The 19,620-nt window shown below is 40.7% G+C and overlaps 1 protein-coding gene across 1 annotated transcript in view; it reads right to left on the bottom strand.

The window, feature by feature from the left end:
* LOC144596022 (uncharacterized) overlaps window positions 1-19,620 on the bottom strand; it is a 114,652-nt gene that overhangs the window by 31,402 nt on the left and 63,630 nt on the right. The window contains exons 23-35 of the mRNA XM_078404093.1: window positions 19,501-19,554; window positions 15,597-15,695; window positions 12,979-13,041; window positions 12,823-12,876; window positions 11,893-11,946; window positions 10,137-10,190; window positions 7,419-7,463; window positions 7,228-7,326; window positions 7,028-7,135; window positions 6,625-6,678; window positions 6,480-6,533; window positions 1,788-1,841; window positions 782-835 (exon numbers count right to left, since the gene is read on the bottom strand). Coding sequence (XP_078260219.1) covers window positions 782-835; window positions 1,788-1,841; window positions 6,480-6,533; window positions 6,625-6,678; window positions 7,028-7,135; window positions 7,228-7,326; window positions 7,419-7,463; window positions 10,137-10,190; window positions 11,893-11,946; window positions 12,823-12,876; window positions 12,979-13,041; window positions 15,597-15,695; window positions 19,501-19,554 — 846 coding nt within the window. The remainder of the gene's footprint in view (window positions 1-781; window positions 836-1,787; window positions 1,842-6,479; window positions 6,534-6,624; window positions 6,679-7,027; window positions 7,136-7,227; window positions 7,327-7,418; window positions 7,464-10,136; window positions 10,191-11,892; window positions 11,947-12,822; window positions 12,877-12,978; window positions 13,042-15,596; window positions 15,696-19,500; window positions 19,555-19,620) is intronic.

The raw sequence follows: 19,620 nt of genomic DNA, 5'->3' as shown, positions 1-19,620 counted from the left end.
CTCTCTATTTTGTTGACATCCTTCCTATGCGACCAGAACTGCACACCATACTCCAGATTCGGCCTCACCAATGCCTTGTACAATTTTAACATTACGTCCCAACTTCTATATTCGATGCTCTGATTTATAAAGGCAAGCATACCAAACGCCTTCTTCACCACCCTATCCACATGAGATTCCACCTTCAGGGAACAATGCACAGTTATTCCTATCTAGGCCTTTCATTATTTGGTAGATGTCAATGAGATTCCTTTCCCTCCCCATACTTTTAAACTCCAGCAAGTATTGGCCCAAATCTTTCAAACACTCGTATGTTAACCTAATCATCCCCGGGATCATTCTCGTAAACCTCCTCTGGACCGTCTCGTATGCCAGCACATCCTTCCTCAGATATGGGGCCCAAAAATACTCAGTATATTCCAAATGTGGCCTGATCATCACCTTATAAATTTTCAACATCATATCCTTGCTTTTATATTCTGGTCCTCTCGAAATAAATGCAAACATTGCATTTGCCTTTCATCCTACTGACTCAACCTGCAAATTAACCTTTTGGGAATCCTGCACCAGCACCCCCCAAGCATCTTAGCACCTCTGATTTCTAAAGTCTGGATGTGCAAATAGCTCCAGAGATAATTGTATAATTTACACAATAATGATGTTGAGAGTTAGCCTCACCAATATCCTTAATGTAAAATGTAGGCCAGTGAAATAATGAAAGTTCTAAATAAAAGCTTTGTAGGCAAAACATACCATTGTGTCTTGCCAAACGTATACTCACAGGAACTCCAGGAAATCCACTACTGCCAGCTGGACCAATTCCTCCACGTTCACCCTAGAAGAAATAATATTGTATATTTTAAAGTTAGCATGGAACGCACCATTAAACAGAATCACATCCAATCCAAATTTAAAGTAATAATTTGGCTATAATGTGCTTACATCGCTCATCATAAATCTTAAATCAAGCCGTATCAATTGAAAATATTATATTTAAAACCTACTATTGACCCACACATCTGTGAATGCTGCTGTTGCTATTCCTTCCCCAGATCACTTGAGCGAAACTAAAGCTGATTGTGGAGCTAAAACCATCGCAATGTGCAACCTACTGCATGTCCATGGTCCAGTCAAGGTGAAGCAGCATCTGCAGACCATTTCTGAGCCATAAATAATCCCTCTATTTATAATGACTGTAGTGAGTCCAGAGGTCTCCCTTTGAGCTTCTGTCTAGATTTTCCATTTATGAGAAAAATATCTCTCTCCTTAATAATGAAGTTGACAATTTTTGATTAATTGCAAGTTTAAATGATAGAATATCAGGTAGCTTCTATACAGGTGCAGAATCCTGCTACCTAATTTTCCTTTGTATGCTGCGCCCAATGATTATACAGTATATAAAGTCCAAATTTAGTTTTAAATTAACAATTAACTTTCCCGTTCCTATTTTGTTTTCTATTTTCTTTAAGTTAAATTAATATTTTTCCACATAAATCACTCATCATGTCAATTAAGTCAGGAATAATAATTTAATTACTATATCAAAGCATTTTAACTATTTAAATTGTTAGAAAAATCCATATTAAAATGCTTGATTACGATTCAGAATGTTTCATGTTGCTATCAATGACTGCCTCCAATATTTGCTTTGAAACAATAGAAGACCTGTACATGGCTTCCATGATGGGAACACATTTGAATTTCGATGATATATTTCTGCCGTTATAAATTATTTTTCCTTGTCTTTAGTTCAATGAACAATCATTCCGCGAATGATATTTACTTACAGTAAGACCTCGAGTTCCAACAGGGCCAGGAGGGCCACCGGGACCGCCCGCTCCCTGTAAAAGCAGATAGAAATGTGAATGGACAATAGACAATAGGTGCAGGAGGAGGCCATTCGGCCCTTCGAGCCAGCACCGCCATTCAATGTGATCATGGCTGATCATTCTCAATCAGTACCCCGTTCCTGCCTTCTCCCCGTACCCCCTGACTCCGCTATCCTTAAGAGCTCTATCTAGCTCTCTCTTGAATGCATTCAGAGAATTGGCCTCCACTGCCTTCTGAGGCAGAGAATTCCACAGATTCACAAATCTCTGACTGAAAAAGTTTTTCCTCATCTCAGTTCTAAATGGCCTACCCCTTATTCTTAAACTGTGGCCCCTTGTTCTGAACTCCCCCAACATTGGGAACATGTTTCCTGCCTCTAACGTGTCCAACCCCTTAATAATCTTACACGTTTCGATAAGATCTCCTCTCATCCTTCTAAATTCCAGTGTATACAAGCCTAGTCACTCCAGTCTTTCAGCATATGATAGTCCTGCCGTTCCGGGAATTAACCTAGTAAACCTACGCTGCACGCCTTCAATAGCAAGAATATCCTTCCTCAAATTTGGAGACCAAAACTGCACACAGTACTCCAGGTGCGGTCTCACTAGGGCCCTGTACAACTGCAGAAGGACCTCTTTGCTCCTATACTCAACTCCTCTTGTTATGAAGGCCAACATTCCATTGGCTTTCTTCACTGCCTGCTGTACCTGCATGCTTCCTTTCAGTGACTGATGCACTAGGACACCCAGATCTCATTGTACGTCCCATGTTCCTAACTTGACACCATTCAGATAATACTCTGCCTTCCTATTCTTACCACCAAAGTGGATAACCTCACACTTATCCACATTAAACTGCATCTGCCATGCATCTGCCCACTCACACAACCTGTCCAAGTCACCCTGCAACCTCATAGCATCTTCCTCACAGTTCACACGACCACCCAGCTTTGTATCATCTGCAAATTTGCTAATGGTACTTTTAATCCCTTAAATGGTACTTAAATGGTACTTTTGAGTCAATTAAAAATCACATTAAAATAGGTTAGCATGAAAAATGGAAATAACTAAGTGCATGTTAATTAGGTTTGATTCAAGTCTGATAAATCACTGGGCACTCAGTTTCTTCCCAGCTGTTATCAGGCAACTGAATCATCCTACCAATACCTGAGAGCACTACTATCTACCTCTTTGATGTCCCTCGGACTAACCATGACCGGACTTTGCTGGCTTTACCTTGCACTAAATGTTATTCCCTTATCATGTATCTATACACTGCAAATGGATTGATTGTAATCATGTATTGTCTTTCTGTGGACTGGTTAGCACACCTCAAAAAGCTTTTCACTGTACCTCGGTACACGTGACAATAAAGTAAACTGAACTAAAGTGAACTGTGCATGTATTACCAGTGAAGACTAATTGATCTGAGATATTCGCTAAGAGGCCAAGGAGGCAGTGATAGTTTTGGATGTCCATTGTTCACCCTGCCTGATCAACTCTTCCCACTAAATCCATTACGAGTCGCAGTTGATAGCTAATCCCTGACTGTTAGTATTGGCTAGCAGTTACATTGAAACCCCTTTATAATTGTGTGTTTACTTTCAGTATTTGATTCAAGTGGTTTTGTGCATTGTGCTATTAATTACACTTATTTATGCACGTTGGTGGGAATGTAAACAGATAATAGGATAACAACAGGCAATAGGACAATAACAGCCCACATCTGGAAGATTTGTGAATAAAAAGACAAATAGTATATCCTTTAACCAAAGGTGGTTGGAGATGAAGATATGAACAGGAAGGACTGAAACAGAGATTATTTTTTTGGTCCGATAATGACAAAAGGAGAAATAGTCAGGAAGGAAGTTTAGATTAAAGAGAGAAACAAGTGAAAAACAAAAGGAAACATTTAAGTCTTAAAACATCGAGTCATATAGCACAGAAACAGGCCCTTCAGCCCACTTGTCCATGCTGCCCAAGATCCCCTATCCAAGCCAATTCCATTTGTCTGCATTTGGCTCATATCCCCCTAATCCTTGTTGATCCATGCACCTCACCAAATGTATTTTAAATCTTGTTATAGTACCTGCCTCAGCTACTTCCTCTGCAGCTCATTCCATATACCCACCGTACTCTGTGTAATTATCCATCCTTGTCCCTCAGGTTCCTATTAATTGCTTCCCCTCTCCCTTTAAACCTAGAGTTCTTGATTCCCCTAGTCTAGGAAAAAGACTCTGCATTCACATTATCAATTTCCCTCATGATTTTATACACCTCTTTACTATTATCCTTTCCTCAGTTCCTCATGATCTTCAAACATCTCAGGAATACTCATCCAGAGATACAATTGATCCCAGCTGCCTACATTTGCCTCCTTTTTCGTAATGAGAGCCTCAATTTCTTTTGTCGTCCAAGGCTCTTTACCCTTCTTGCCCTTCACTCTAACAGGAGCATGAATACCTTGAACTCTCATCGTGATCCTTCTAAAAGCATGCCATATTCCAGATGTCTGTTTGCCCACAAGCAACCCACTCCCATCAACTTTTGTAAGTTCCTGCTTAATACCATCCAAGCTGGCCTTGCCCCATTTTAGAACTTTAACATGTGGATCAACCATATGCTTATCCATTGCTATTTTAAAACTAATGGAATTGTGGTCACTAGGCCCAGAAAGGCTCACCCACTGACACTTCAGTCATTTGCCCTGACAATTTTCCTGTGGCGATCAATCTTTGACCTTTCCCTTGTGGGGCTGTCTGTTGAGGAAATGTTCCTGAATACACTTGACAAATTCCACCAGATCTAAGCCCTAAACACTAAGGCAGTCCCAGTCTACATTGGGAAAGTTAAAATCCCCTACTAGGACAACCTTATAAATCTTGCAGCTGTCTGCAATCTCCTGGCATGTTTGTTCCTCTGATTCCCTTTGATTATTCAAGGACTTCTAGTGCAAACTCAATAAGATGATCATCCCCATTTTATTACAAAATGCTGGAGTAACTCAGCAGGTCAGGCAGCATCTCAGGAGAGAAGGAATGGGTGACGTTTCGGGTCGAGACCCTTCTTCAGACTGAAGAAGGGTCTCGACCCGAAACGTCACCCATTCCTTCTCTCCTGAGATGCTGCCTGACCTGCTGAGTTACTCCAGCATTTTGTGATACCTTCGATTTGTACCAACATCTGCAGTTATTTTCCTACATCCCCATTTTATTTCTCAGCTCCACCTATATAGCCTCAAAGGATGGCCCCTCCTCTTTCATACCCAAGCTCTCTCCCCTCTCTATCTGTAGCACCTGTACCCTGGAACATTAAGCTGCCAGTTGAGTCCTCCCCTTGGCCTGGTTTCTGTAATGGCCATAAGATTCCAATCATTCATACTTATCCATGCCGTGAGTTCATCTGCCTTATTGTCAGCCCTCCAGCATTACAATAAATACAATGTTCTCAATTTAAAAAATATTATCCAAAAATAATTAACACTGGAAAGGAATGAGACCAAATCCTTATGGAATGGTAATATAATGTTCAAGTTAGCAGGCTATTACCCAGAACTTGCATTTCCAAGGCAAGAGGTCAAATCCCATCAAAACCACAGGAGAGTTTAAATTTATTAATTTCAATACATCCGCTACAAAACAAAAAAAATATCTATCATGCAACCATTGAAGTTACAACGATTGTCATAAAAAATAATTTGTTTCCAGATCGGAAAACATTTGGGTCCCGACCCATAACATCCCCTATCCATTGTATTTATTCACAAAATGCTGGAGTAACTCAGCAGGTCAGGCAGCATCTCAAGAGAGAAGGAATGGGCGATGTTTCGGGTCGAGACCCTTCTTCAGTCTGAAGGGTCTCGACCTGAAACGTCGCCCATTTCTTCTCTCCTGAGATGCTGCCTGACCTGCTCAGTTACTTCAGCATTTTGTGAATAAATACCTTCGATTTGTACAAGCATTTGCAGTTATTTTCTTACATCCCCTATCCATGTTCTCCAGAGCTGCTTCCTGACCCGCTGAGTTACTCCAGTACCTTGTGTCTTTTTCAACTGTTTTGATAGAACCTCCAACTGTGATAAATGTTCTTTTACGGATAGAAATCTCCCAATTTTGGTCTATTTGAAACCAGATCCATAGTAATGTAGTTGACTGGTAGCTGCTCTTTGGAAAGCCAGAGTAGGCCTTTAACCTACAGGAGTATTTAGGGGTGGGCACATGTGGTGATGGCCTGACCGGAAATGCTGTTACTCTGTGAATGAACACATTAAAATGTTCTCTTTCTGGGTAAAGTAATTTGATAATCTGTCACGAATGATCACATCATTAATAGTTTGCTTGAGGTCCTCTACCTGAAGACTGACTTTCCTGCATCAAGTTAAAAAAACTATTAAACGTGTAAATGCAGCAGCTAAATGAGAAACATAAAGGGCGTTAAGCATGAGAAATTGTTTTCTTCTTGCTAATTGGACCATCAGATAGAAACTTGTGACAATTCAAAACTTATGGGGTTATCCTTCTTTGCTGAAAGTTGCCATCTGATTTTCAACTTAATAAAGCTATGCACCATTCAGCCTTCGTTGCCAAAATTAAAGGAAAGCAAAACGTTTTTGTGCGTGATAAAACATCAAACACGAGGAATAGAAGTTACCTTTTCTCCTGGGCCACCTGGAGGACCATGCATACCCATGGGACCTTGTGAGCCCTGTGGGAAAAGAGGAAATAGCAATAAGTTAGAGCACAGATCATGGAAGATAAAACCTCAGACTCAGTTCAACGAAATCCTATGTACTTACTGAAATGCCATCTTTTCCCGGTAAACCACCAGAACCTGATGAACCTGGTTCACCCTGCCAGAGAAAATGCAGACGATTAAAAGCTGAACATCTATTCAAGCCCCATTTGTACCAGCAATGTATTATATGTGAAGATAGACACAAAATGCTGGATTAACTCAGTGGGACAGGCAGCATCTCTGGATAGGAATGGGTGGCGTTTCTGGCCAAGACCCTTCTTCGGATCGAAGAAGGGTTTCGACCCAAAACATCACCCATTCCTATCCAGAGATGCTTCCTGTCCCTCTGAGTTACTCCAGGATTTTGTGTCTATCTTCAGTTGAAACCAGCATCTGCAGTTACATCCTACACAAGTTTTATATGTAACAGGAGCTAAAAGACCCCAAGGAAAAGCTGCACTTACCTTTGTACCTTTCGGGCCGGGGAAACCGTGAGCACCGCTTTCACCTGGCATACCTTGCATTCCTGCGGGACCCATTGGGCCTATTGGTCCTCCAGGCCCAACTGTGCCCTTGCATTTAAAGAGAAAGCAGGAACAAATTTTAATAATGGCTCTCTTTACAGGTGAATGTCGCTTGTTTTAAAAACTACAAAATGACTTACCTTGGCTCCATCTAAACCATGTCCGCCTTGAGGGCCTGGGCTCCCAACAGGCCCCAATGGACCTTGGGATCCACGTTCACCTGCTCCACCTCCATCACCCTGGGTTTGAAAGCAGCAACGTTTAAATTATAACGTTTTGTTTTAAATGGACATGCAGTCATTAATCAGGGCTCTGTTGAGATTGGACTTACTTTTGATCCAGGTTGTCCTGGAGTCCCGTTTTCACCTGGAGGTCCCTAGCACAGAGAAAAGTTGTCAATAACAATTCTTCCAATTTAACATGAGAGAGGTTTTGACTGTCTGAAGAAGTCCCGACCCAAAATATCACCTATCCTTGTTCTCCAGAGATGCTTCCTGACCTGCTGAGTAACTCCAGTACTTTGTGTCTCTTTCAGCAGTTTTAATTTAACCTCCAACTGTGATAAAAAGCAGTGGTTGAGTGTAGGGGCATTGGGTTTCTCTTGTTCTAACATTGTGACCTTACGAGACATTAAGTTAACATGTATATGTGCCTCCTGAACAACGAGTGGCTGACACCTCTTTCTATAAGTAGAATCACAAGGGTCATCACTAAATGCAGATTCTGACAGGAAAATATATTTGTTGCAACAGAAACATAGATCCACCTGTCAAATGCTCTCTCTTCCTCGGATGTTCAGGTTCATTGAGTTAGGCAGCACAGTATTACATTCTGAAATGTTAAGCATTTCTCTTTCCACCACCAAATTTGCCGGTTAATCTTGATCATGTAGTCCAGGGATTTACTGATGCTTCATTCTTACCAGAATCATGTAATGGGGAGGCATGGGAAGCCAGGACAAGTCCTACCTATATAACTCCTCTATAAATCTTAGAGAGTTAGGAAACCCTTTGTCAGCTGTTTTAATTGAACTCATCTATATACTATAACTCTTGTTTGTTTGTTTGTTTGTTTGTTCCTGAACTACACCCAAAACGGTACACGATAGTGCGACAATTTTGGGCCCATCTTACTCACCATCATCCCTTTGGTGCTAATGGAAAAAGTTTCATTGAAATCGGGGTTAATTTTTCATGTTATTCATATTTGAAAGTATAAATCGAACCCCTAGGGAGGGAGGAGAGGGTGCTGCTCCAATGCAGGAGAGGTTTGGGCCCAATGGGTCCACTTGGTCTAGTTTGATATTAAAACTAGTAACATGCATTAACAACAACAATATTTAAAAACACATTTTTAAATGTCTACATTTAGGTAATTAAAAACAAAGCAGAAGAGATAATTTGAGAGTTTTGACCATATTTCAGATACTAGAAACATAGAAAATAGGTGCAGGAGGAGGCCATTTGGCCCTTCGAGCCAGTACCGCCATTCATTGTGATCATGGCTGATCATCCACAATCAGTAACCTGTACCCAACTTCTCCCCATATTCCTTGATTCCACTAGCCCCTTTCATATTTTGTCATGGCAAAGGAGGTCATTCATGGCTCTGAGAATATCCATTAGCCCCATTGTCCATCCTATTTCCAGATAATCTATTCCCTCTCATTTGTCCATCCCAGGGCCCAACCATTCACTCATAAGGTCAGTTTGCTTTTCCAAAAAGCAACACCTTACACTTATCTGCATTAAAATCCATTAGACATGCCACAGCCCATTTGCCCAGCTTATCAAGACCCTGCTGTAACATTTGACAACCATCTTTACTATCTATGAAAACACCCACTATCTGCAAACTTACTAATCAAGTCTTGTAGTCTCATCCAAAGCATTGATATAAACCACAAACTGCAATGGGCCCAGCACTGATCACTAAGACACACCACTGGTCAGAGGCCTCCAGTCTGAAAAATAAGCTTGCGCCATCACCCTTTGTTTCCTTCCATAAAGCCAATTCTCTATCCAATAGAGCTTGAGGAGTATTCTAGAGCAGAATAGCCCACTGTTTAATCTGCAAATCACAGCCACACATGGAACAGGCATGGGCAGTACCACTAACATTCCTCACCTTGATGGACATTTACTTTGAGAACCACACATTGCACTTTGAATCGGTCATCATAGTCATAGAGCATGTTGGAGTAAATTTCGGAACCAGAGAGGATGTCGGGATATTTGACTATGTGGACACTGCTAAATGCTTACTGAACATTAACTTTGCTGGCTAAATGCCTCAGTGGAGAATTATGCATAGCTAATTGACAAGGCCAGATGCTGAGCTCCTGCAATAGCCAAAATATAGATACGGTTAAGCCACAATGACTGAAAAACTTGATTAAGTTAGGGAGGAGTTGCTGAGGGTTGAGTGGCTAAGAAGTGGGCAAGGGATTGATTGGCTAGGAAGTTGCAAAGGGGTTGACTGGCCCCTCACCCAAATAATGTAAACACCTGCCATTGTTTGTATATATATATATATATATATATATATATATATATAAACCAGCTGTAACCGGAGAGAAGGTGCTCACAAACTCTTCTCCCAGAACTCCATCAACAATAAAGTTGCTGCTTTTCTCTTCCTCAGGTCTCAGTGAATATTTTCACCAGCAGAGCTAAACAGGCCTTTTGCCCCAATTTGTCCATGTGCTAACCCTGTTGTCTAACTAAGCTGGTCCCACTTCCCCTCGCCTGCCCCATACCCCTCAAAACCTTTCCTACTTGTGTTGGAACAAAATAAATTCATGCAACATATAGGATGACTACATTCAAAATGTCTTAGTCTTATTTAATAGAGAATTTCAATTTTAAGGTCATTGCAGTTCACTGAAGTAGCAAAGGTCATCTTATCATTAATCTTTGTGATATTTTTTGATTTTATCGCGGGTAATTAATTACATTTACAACAAAAATATTTTCCTTGTGCACTTCTGCATTCATGTAGTCAGAAACCAGGGGGGATAACGATCTGCTGAAGACAATAAGCATCTTACCTTGTCACCAGGTTTTCCGGATTCACCGGGAACACCTCTAAGACCAGTTGTGCCCTAATGTGCAAGAAGACAAGACTGAAAATGTCATCTACACTCTTGTGGTAAATGACTGATGAACAAATGCTGCTTATGTAAGCAGTTTCATTATTTTTATTTTTAGATTCATTTTAGTTTAATTTAGTTTGGAGTTACAGCATGGAAACTGGCCCTTCGGCCCACTGAGTCCATGCCAACCAGCATTCACCTCCACACTAGTTCTATCACTAAGGTTAATTTACGGAAGCCAACTAACTTACAAACCTGCACACCTTTGGAATGTGGGAGGAAACTGGTGCACCCGGACAAAACCCACATGGTCCCAGGGAGACCGTACAAACTCGGTACAGACAGTACCCGTAGTCAGGATCGAATCCGGGTTTCTGGCACTGTAAGGCAGCAACTCTACCGCTGCACCACTGTACCGGTTTAAAACTGCTGAAACTTATTAATCTTTTTGTAATAGTGTGGCGCGTCGAGAGAGGCCCGAAATAAAGGCGAGGAGCCAGGTATTTCGGGACGTTCGGTTTTATTTCACAGTTATCAGACTGGTCAAGTCTGCTGGAATAGCTTTGTGCCCAAATCCTTGTCCTTATATACGTAGTCCAGGAACGACCCCTGGACTGGTCCATTCCCGTGCCGAGGGGTCGGTAGTGGTATGGCCCGACCCTTGGAAGCCGCCACAATAGGAACGTTATCTCTGATGCTCATTGCTAACCAAGCCTCTCAGGTCACCATCTGATGGACCTGATTCCAGCTTTGAGCTTTGCCTTCCCCTCTGCCTTGTGGTTGCCAATCCTGCATTTTCTCCAATATTGATGTTCACTCACATTCTGCAACTACAGCAAATTACATATTTTCAAATCAAATACTCAATAATATATTTGTAATTTGGAACACTACTAATTTGTTTATTTTAAAATGTGGTTCTTATATTGAAAGAGAAGATACTAAATTCCAATTTATGTTTTTTAAAAAGGATGTTAATTCTCCCCGTTGTCTCTTTCTACTCTCATCCCTCCTTCTTTAAACTTTCTCCCCTTTATCTTTGATCGTTCCACCTGCAGCCTCTCTGATCCCATTTTCATCCCTCCAATCCTCCATTTTCTCCTTCTCACTTCATTTTGTTGCTTCTTGCTCCTCACTTGCCCATAAACTTAGAATTATAGAGTACATAAAACACCTTTTGACCCGTCTAAAGAAGGGTTTCAACCCAAAAAGTCACCCATTCCTTCTATCCCGAGATGCTGCCTGTCCCGCTGAGCTACTCCAGCATTTTGTCACACCTCTTGACCCGCTGAGTTAAATATTAAGCACGTATTCCCTATTTTCCCCACTACCATTACCCAAACACCATTTTACTTTCCTTGGCTTCCTAGGAGCTGCTCCCCTTTATGCCAATGACCCAATTGCATGTTCAACCTTCATGCGTTCCATATCGGCAACCAATTTTCTTCTGTCTTTTTCAAAAGCTCTCTAAATCTGCTCCTTTTTACCGTAACTACCCGTATTACTTTGCTTTCCTGCATAGATTTCCAATGAAGCAGACTTTTGCACTCCAGATCCAATTATTCCACTTTAATCCATATTCCCTGCAAGCAACACCATAGTAAACCTAAATCGTACAATACTGTTGTTGCATTTCACCTTGAAAAGGTTATCAACAGTTCTTGAAACATAATGTACTATTGATTATCACAATTTATATCCATTGAGATACCTGAAATCCAGAGCCACCTGGAAGGCCTGGATTACCTTTTTCACCAGTCGGACCCTGAAGGAAAACAAATGATTTAGCACAATACATTAGGGGAAATTAAATATGAACAAAGATCAACCCACAAGCCTGTAGTGAGCATTATCAATAAATGATAGAAATTTGCATTAGAAATCAGCTGATGGTCATGGATTAGTAAAGTATATTTCTTAACTGCAAACCACTATAATATATATATATATATTCATTCTGCAGCAAAGGTCTTTCTAACGGAAAAAAAAAAGAAAGTGGAACAGTGGAGTTTTATGCCGTGGCAATGCTATCTCCAACCACAATCATGATTGAAACCGGTACGAACAAGGTAGATCCAAGGCGCTTTAGAACTAATTCAACACAAGAGCTTCTGCCACTTAATACATGGAGTCTGGTCTCCTTTTATTGATTACTTAAAGGGTCAGAATAGTTCAGCACAGGAACCTGACTAGCACTCGGACTAAAGAATGGATGAAATGCTATACTTTGAAATGTACGAATATATCTCGAATGAAGTTTTTGTTATTTTAATAAATTTTTCCATTCTTCTTTAACTAACTTTTTCCTTATCTTAAAATTTGTTTTTGTTTTTATTTTTCTTCTCTCTCTTTTCTTTCTTTACTTCATCTATTTCTTTAGTTCTATCTAGTTTAAAAAAAAAAAAAAAAAAAGGGGGCAAAAGGTATTGGAGACAATATAATAATAATTGACAATATTATCAATTTAAAAATGTATGACTGTAAAGATGTAAACAGGTTATGTACCTATCTCCAATAAAAATTTATCTATTAAAAAAAAAAATACATGGAGTCTGATGTCAAAAGAACAGCTGAAAAAACTCTGCGCAACAAGACCTTCAGACACAGAACATTCTTTTTGATTTTGTCGACTCATACTTACAGGTTCTCCGAAAGCACCTGAAGAGCCTGGCTGTCCAGGTTTTCCTAAGTGACCCTGTGAAAATAGCAGAACAGTTTGAGTATTAATAAGCAACTGAATGTTTAGCTTTTGTTAACATGTCATTCTAAAGGAACATCCAATAGAATATCTACAAACCTCTGGACCTAAACCACCCGGCGATCCAGTAGGACCATTCTGACCGTCTTTACCGGGCAGTCCCTACGGAAGAGGAGTTTGGGATGTAGAGAAGGAAGGGAGCGGGGATGGGGGGGGAAAGAAAGAAAAAAGATTAGATTCAAAATAACATTGCAACTTGTGATTTTGAAAGCCCTATGCCCCTTTTCCTGTGCAGCTAATCTTTAAATAGTAGATTCACAGGGAACCAAGTTAGTGAAAACTGTGATCATAATAACCTACGCCTATGCTTTTCAATCCACGATGCATATAAAATTTGGGCCTAATATTAATTTACCTGCAAGATGGTGCTGGAATGTGGTGACTCTGAATGCTGGGCCCAGAGAGGGATCTTCGATCATCCAATACAATTACTCTACACTTTTTAATCTCTTCTCTCAATGCTGAGAACTATAATCTGAACTCTGCATCTCCCCTTTTGCCCTACCTTTGTACTTGAGTTTGTCTTGAATATATATCTAGGATCAGCATTATCTGAACTGCTCAGATAGCACCCAAAGCAAAGCTTTGTACTGTACCTTGGTACATGTGACAATAATAAACCAAAACATAAATGTAAACCTGTAATTGCAGTGATTAGCCTATGCTAACCTCATTCATTCGGTGGCCAAAGAGTATAAGCACAGGCCCAAATTTGTGAGACATCACCAGTGGTTCAAGCACACTAATATTGAATGAAGGCCAGTATACCTTTCTTGAAAGGTTGGTACATTGTGGCTTCAAACAGTAGTCAAACTCATTCTTGAAGTCCTAGCAACATAATGGACACTAGGCAACCAGATATTCCTTTTTAACCAGTGTAAAGTCTGTTAGATCCACAGGCCAAATATTCTGCTGACATCTGAATGGGCTCCACCTGCCCTTATGCCAGTTGCCAGCTCTCCAGTAGAGATGCAGTTCAATTCGGGCTCAGTAGTTTCTAGTCAAATGGTTGGCAGCCACTTGTGCAACAAAGGAGTGGTGGTATGTGAAGGAAGGAACTGCAGATGCTGGTTTACATCAAAGATAGACACAAAATGTTGGAGTAACTCAACAATCAGGCAGCATCTCTGGAGATAAGGAATAGGTGACCTTTCGGGTCTGAAGAGAGCTGGTTCTAAAAATTAATTATGCATATCCAAAATGTCTTCTGTCAACACCAGAGCTGGGTCCTACCGGGAGGTCTCTTTCTCTCTATATGACTCCAGGGTGATTGTTGAGTAGTAGCACAGCCTGCACACCAGAACGGAAGAAGCCACTACTGGCTTAAGCCATCGACAATGCCATACTCCAGGTCTTCAATATGGATATGCAGATGATTGCCAACAGATGCACTGGCACTGCCACTTAAGATCTTGCCCCATTGAAAGAAGCCCTCGCTTAGAGGGAGCTAGGATGTCCGGTACAGGCACAGTGAAACCACAATGACTGGAGATAGGTGGCGAGATGAATGTGTAGAGATGAGCTCCAAGGACAATGATGGGATAGTAAAGACCATTGGTCTTTTCATGCACATCTTCTGGTGTCCATTTCCACCAGTGCACAACTAGTCTCCATCAGAGACCTTTGAATGCACTGCGCTCTTGGCCATACTACAGGTAGTTCTGCTATAATGTGACAGCTTTGTTCTTAAAAAACCTCTCGCTGTAGAAATTCACAATATGAAAGCAACTGTGACGAAGGGGTTCGGGGCTAGGAAGTTTTAGATAGTATCGTTATTTTTTTCCCGCAGGATTTTCAAAAATAAAGGTGCATTTTATGGGTATAAGTTTATTTTCTTACTCCAAGGTAAAAATACAAATAGCTCTACATTATATTGTTTGATAGAGTATTGTTGCACAAGTATCAAAAGAAACCATTGCCTGTCAACTTCCCATTGCTTCCCACGTGAAACTGGCGGCTTGTGCTCTTAAGAACTGTGGGGAAGTTACATGGAATCATCATACTGAACTGTGATTTAAATTTTAGATAAGCCACCAAAGTTTGATGTGAATAGGCGTGTAATGGTCAATACGTTCAGCAAGTAAAACAAAGTAGCACTAGTAGTTATGGGGTCCTTCTTACTATTGTGTCAAACATGCAAGAAGTTTTTGGCTGCATTACTGATTTCAATTTGGCTCTGAAGGTCTGCACATGAAAGTCACCTTCTCCCTGCTTTACACACTTCCAAAATAACCGACAGAAAGGTTTACATTGCAAAATGCATTCCTGCATCCTGCAGCACACTGGAGCAAATGAGGGACACTACAGGACTGAATATTGCATCTAGACAACCATAAAGTATCTAACGGGTCTCCAAGTAACTAGTTTTCCTTTAAATCCTACTCTCTCGCTCTTTCATCCAGCGGGAATATCCATGTTAAAGCAACAGTGAACATGTTCGCACCAGATGCTGTGAGATGCACAGTGAATTCCTGAAAACTTCGGAAAAAAAAATGTTTTTTTAGCTGAGAATAGAGTTTCACCATCCAGAATTGTTGGCTGAATTCAGAGTGCTAGACTTTACTCTAAAGTTATGTTTTCATTTATACTTCAAGGTGTTATGAATGAAAGTGAGCATGAAACACAACAGCACTGACAGCATGAAAATCTGAACTTACATCTCTTCCCAGTGGACCAGGGAAACCCATGACACCTGATGTTCCCCTTGGTCCAGGAGGACCAGATGGGCCCAAAAGACCTCGGTCTCCAAAGTGACCCTGATGATATAAATAAGCTCAGTTATTCAACATTAAAATTCACCCCCACGTTGCCCATTCCACCCATCATTTACAAATATCGTGACAGAGAAATACATCTATTCTTAACAGCCAACTGCTGACTAATAAATTGTAATCTTCACTGTGTATAATAATCAAGTAGAAATAAGCACCATTAGCAATTCAAAACAAATGTTAACGGTAATAAAACACTGAAAAATACATTATTTTGAATTTTGAACATTTTGGATTGAGCATGTATCAGTTCTGATCACAGGAGAGACTATTCCCACACTATTTAAACTTACCCATTACAAAGTACATAGGCATATTGGTGAATTAAATATTTTGCTCCTGTTCCAGAAATTTTGCAGTTTGTATTAAATTAGAAGCCTTCAGTTAGGGATGAAATGGTGTTGACAGTAGCTTTTTGAAAATTCAGTTAATTCCACTACTTTCCCCAGCTCAGTCTAAACTTTGAGGATACCAGGAACTACAGATGCTGGTTCACAAAAAATATATACAAAGGGCTGGAGTAACTCAGAAGACCAGGTATCATCTCTGGAGAACAGGAACAGGAACAGGTGACTTTTTGGGTCAGGACCCTTCTTCAGATTGACCATCCATGTTCTACAGATATGCTGCCTGACCTGCTGAGTTACTCCAGCACTTTGCCTCTTTTTCAGCCCAAACATTGTCAGGTTGGCAGGCCATTGTTAGCATCATGACCCATAATGATTGCTGGTGTCATCAGATATTTCTAATCCATATTAATAATTTTGACAATCTTGCATTTCCTACAAAGGGATGGAGACAAAACATTTGGGGAAAAAGTAGCATGTGAAATACAATGTGTAAAATGAGGTTATTTAAGGAGCACCATGTGTTTAGTGATGACTAATTGAAAGATGTTGGCACAAAGAAGGATCTGAATGTGCTGGTACTCAAAATACAGAAAGTTTCCATGAATGACTAAGAAAACAAATGCTACAGTGGCCTTTACTGTGACCAGTCAGAAAACATAAGTAGAAAAGTCTTGCTGTAATTATACAAGTCTTTGTTGAGACCACACTTCGAACATTTAGTGCATCATTGGTCTCCATATCAAAAGTAATTGGCTTGAAGATATGGTAGCATGTTCATTAGATTGAACATTCTGGATAGGGAGGTTGTCCTTTGAAGAAAGAATGAATAAAATGGGTTTATCTTTGAACAGATGTAGTTGCAGTTTTTCATATTTACAACAAAGCCAATTGACTCTCGTAAGAACAGGGAACTTCTGAAGTGCTTCAGTGTAGTTAAAGTTGAGAGGCGGTTCCTTCTGATTCTGATTTGTGAATACTACAAGCATTAACTTGGGAAAAGAGCCCAATCATTTTGGACTTTTGAGTGAAAACAAAGTAGTTAAAGGATTCTTTGTAATTCCTCATCTGAAAGGGCATGAATGATCAACTATTTACTGCATCCAAAGAAGCCGGCAAGTTACTGGAGAGTATTCTGAGTGATAAGGTATATATGCATTTGGATAGACTGGGGCTGATTAGGGTTAGTCAGCATGGTTTTGTATGTGGGAGATGATGTCTTATGAATCTGATAGAGATTTTTGAAGAAGTAACCAAAAAGGTTGATGAGGGCAAAGCCGTTGATGTTGTTGATATGGACTTCAGCAAGGCGTTCGATAAGGTTCACATGGTAGGCTGGTCACATAGGATCCAGGGAGAGGTAGCTAAATGGATAGAGAATTGGCTTCAGGTAAAGAAACTGATGGTGATGGTGGAAAGTTGTTTTTTGGACTGGAGGTCTATGTCTTGTGGTGTGCTTCAGGGAATGGTGCTGGGCCCATTGCTGGTTGTGATTTACATCAAGGATTTGGTTGAGAATGTAGAAGGCATAATTAGTCCGTTTACAGATGACACTATAGTGGATGGTATCGTAGATAGTGAAGATGGATTTAGGTAAAAATTAATAGCACAAACTTGATCAGTCGGGCTAATGGACAGAGGATGTCTAATGGAATTTAAAGTAAATAAGTGTGAGGCATTCAATTTTGGAAAGTCAAACCATGCCAAGACCACATTAAATCGCAAGGCTCTGGGGAGTGTTGTAGAGCAGAGGGATGTAGGAGTAAAGGTACATAATTCCTTGAAAATGACTTCACAGTTAGATAGGGTGGTCAAGAAGGCTTTTGATTTATTGGCCTTCATCAGTCAGGGTATTGAGTACAGAAGTTGGGTTGTTATGTTATGTAGTTGTACAAGACATTGGTGAGGCTGCATTTGGAATATTGTGTTTAATTTTGGTCATCCTGCTATAGGAAGGATATTGTAAAGTTGGAAGGGGTGCAGAGAAGATTTACGAGGTTGTTGCCAGGACTTGGGAGCCTGAGCTATTGTGAGAGGTTGGGCAGGTTATTCCTTGGAGCTATGGAGAATGAGAGGTGACCTAGAGAGTTGGAGAAGGGCACAAGGGGAATCGATAGGGTGAATGCACAGAGTCTTTTACCCAGAATAGGTGAATCAAGAACCAGGGGACATAGGTTTAAGGTGAGAGGGGAAATATTTAATCGGAACCTGAAGGGCAACTTTTTCCACAGAGGATGATGGCTGTATGGAACGAGCTGCAGAAGAGGTCATTGAGGCAGGCACTGTAACAACATTTAAAAGACATTTGGACAGGTACTTGGTTAGGAAAGATTTAGAGGGATATGGCCAAATGGGTCAGATGGGACTAGCTTAAATGAGGCATCTTGGTCAGCATGGGCAAGTTGGGCAAAGGGCCAGTTTCCATGCTGCATAACTCTATGACTAAGATATTGATGGATTGTTGGGCACCAAGGCAACTTGGCAATAAGGGGCGAGGAACATGAATAATCTAAAGGGAGAGCCAGGGCTTCTTTGAATATTAGAGAAATTCAAGAGACTATATAGCTTTCTCCTGATTCTCTTCCTTATTTTCCTATTTATGATTTATACATTAGTCATCCTCCACTTGCTAAACAATGCATTCTGAAGATGAATTTAGTTGACTGATTCCAACATTCCTTGTTTCAGGAAAAGAATAGGTTTTCACTATAAGATTTCATTAAGACACTTATATTCACAGATGGAGCAGTATGACATCAAGTGACACAGCTGCCTCACAGTTCCAGCAATCCAGGTTCAATTCTGACCACTGGGGCTGTGTGCAGTTTGCATGGTTTGTTTAGTTTAATTTAATTAAGTTTAGTTTAGAGATACCGCTTGGAAACAGAACCCTTCGGCCCACTGAGTCCGAGCCAACCAAAGATCACCCCGTACACTAGTTCTATCCTGCGCCACTGCGGGAAATGTACAGAAGCTAAATAACCTACAAAACTGCATGTCTTTGGAATGTGAGAGGAAACTGGAGTACCCGGAAAAAACCCACATGGTCACAGGGGAACGTGCAAACTCTGTACAGACAGCACCCGTAGTCAGGATCGAACCCGAGTTTCCAGCGCTGTAAGGCAGCAACTCTACCAACGCACCACTGTGCTGCCCTTTTGTTCTCCTGTGGGTTTTTGCCTTGCTGTTCCAGATTCCTCCCTTATCCGTTCATCCTGCTGGTTAATTATTCCTGGTGCAGGTGAGTGGGGAATTCAAAGGGCATGTGTGAAAGACCAAGCAACAAGAGGAAAGGCAGGAAATTGAGATTGGGGGCATTTCTCATTCACCTGACACAAACCAGATGGTTCATATGATCTCCTTCTATGTTCTAAGGAAGTAAACAAATTAAATATAAGAAATATGACACACAAATAATGGAAACAGCAATTTTTGCAAATTACCTGTGGTCCAGGTTTGCCATCGGGACCAGGTTTTCCTGGGGGGCCGGCAACTCCCTAAGGTAATGAAAAATAGTAGGCACTTAATAATGGTCACATATGGTCACCAAAGTTGCAGGTGCC

Source organism: Rhinoraja longicauda, chromosome 8 (assembly GCF_053455715.1).
Source record: "Rhinoraja longicauda isolate Sanriku21f chromosome 8, sRhiLon1.1, whole genome shotgun sequence".
NCBI lineage: Eukaryota > Metazoa > Chordata > Chondrichthyes > Rajiformes > Arhynchobatidae > Rhinoraja > Rhinoraja longicauda.
The sequence above is the reverse complement of the archived record's forward strand: the minus strand, read 5'-3'. Positions and strand labels throughout refer to the sequence as shown.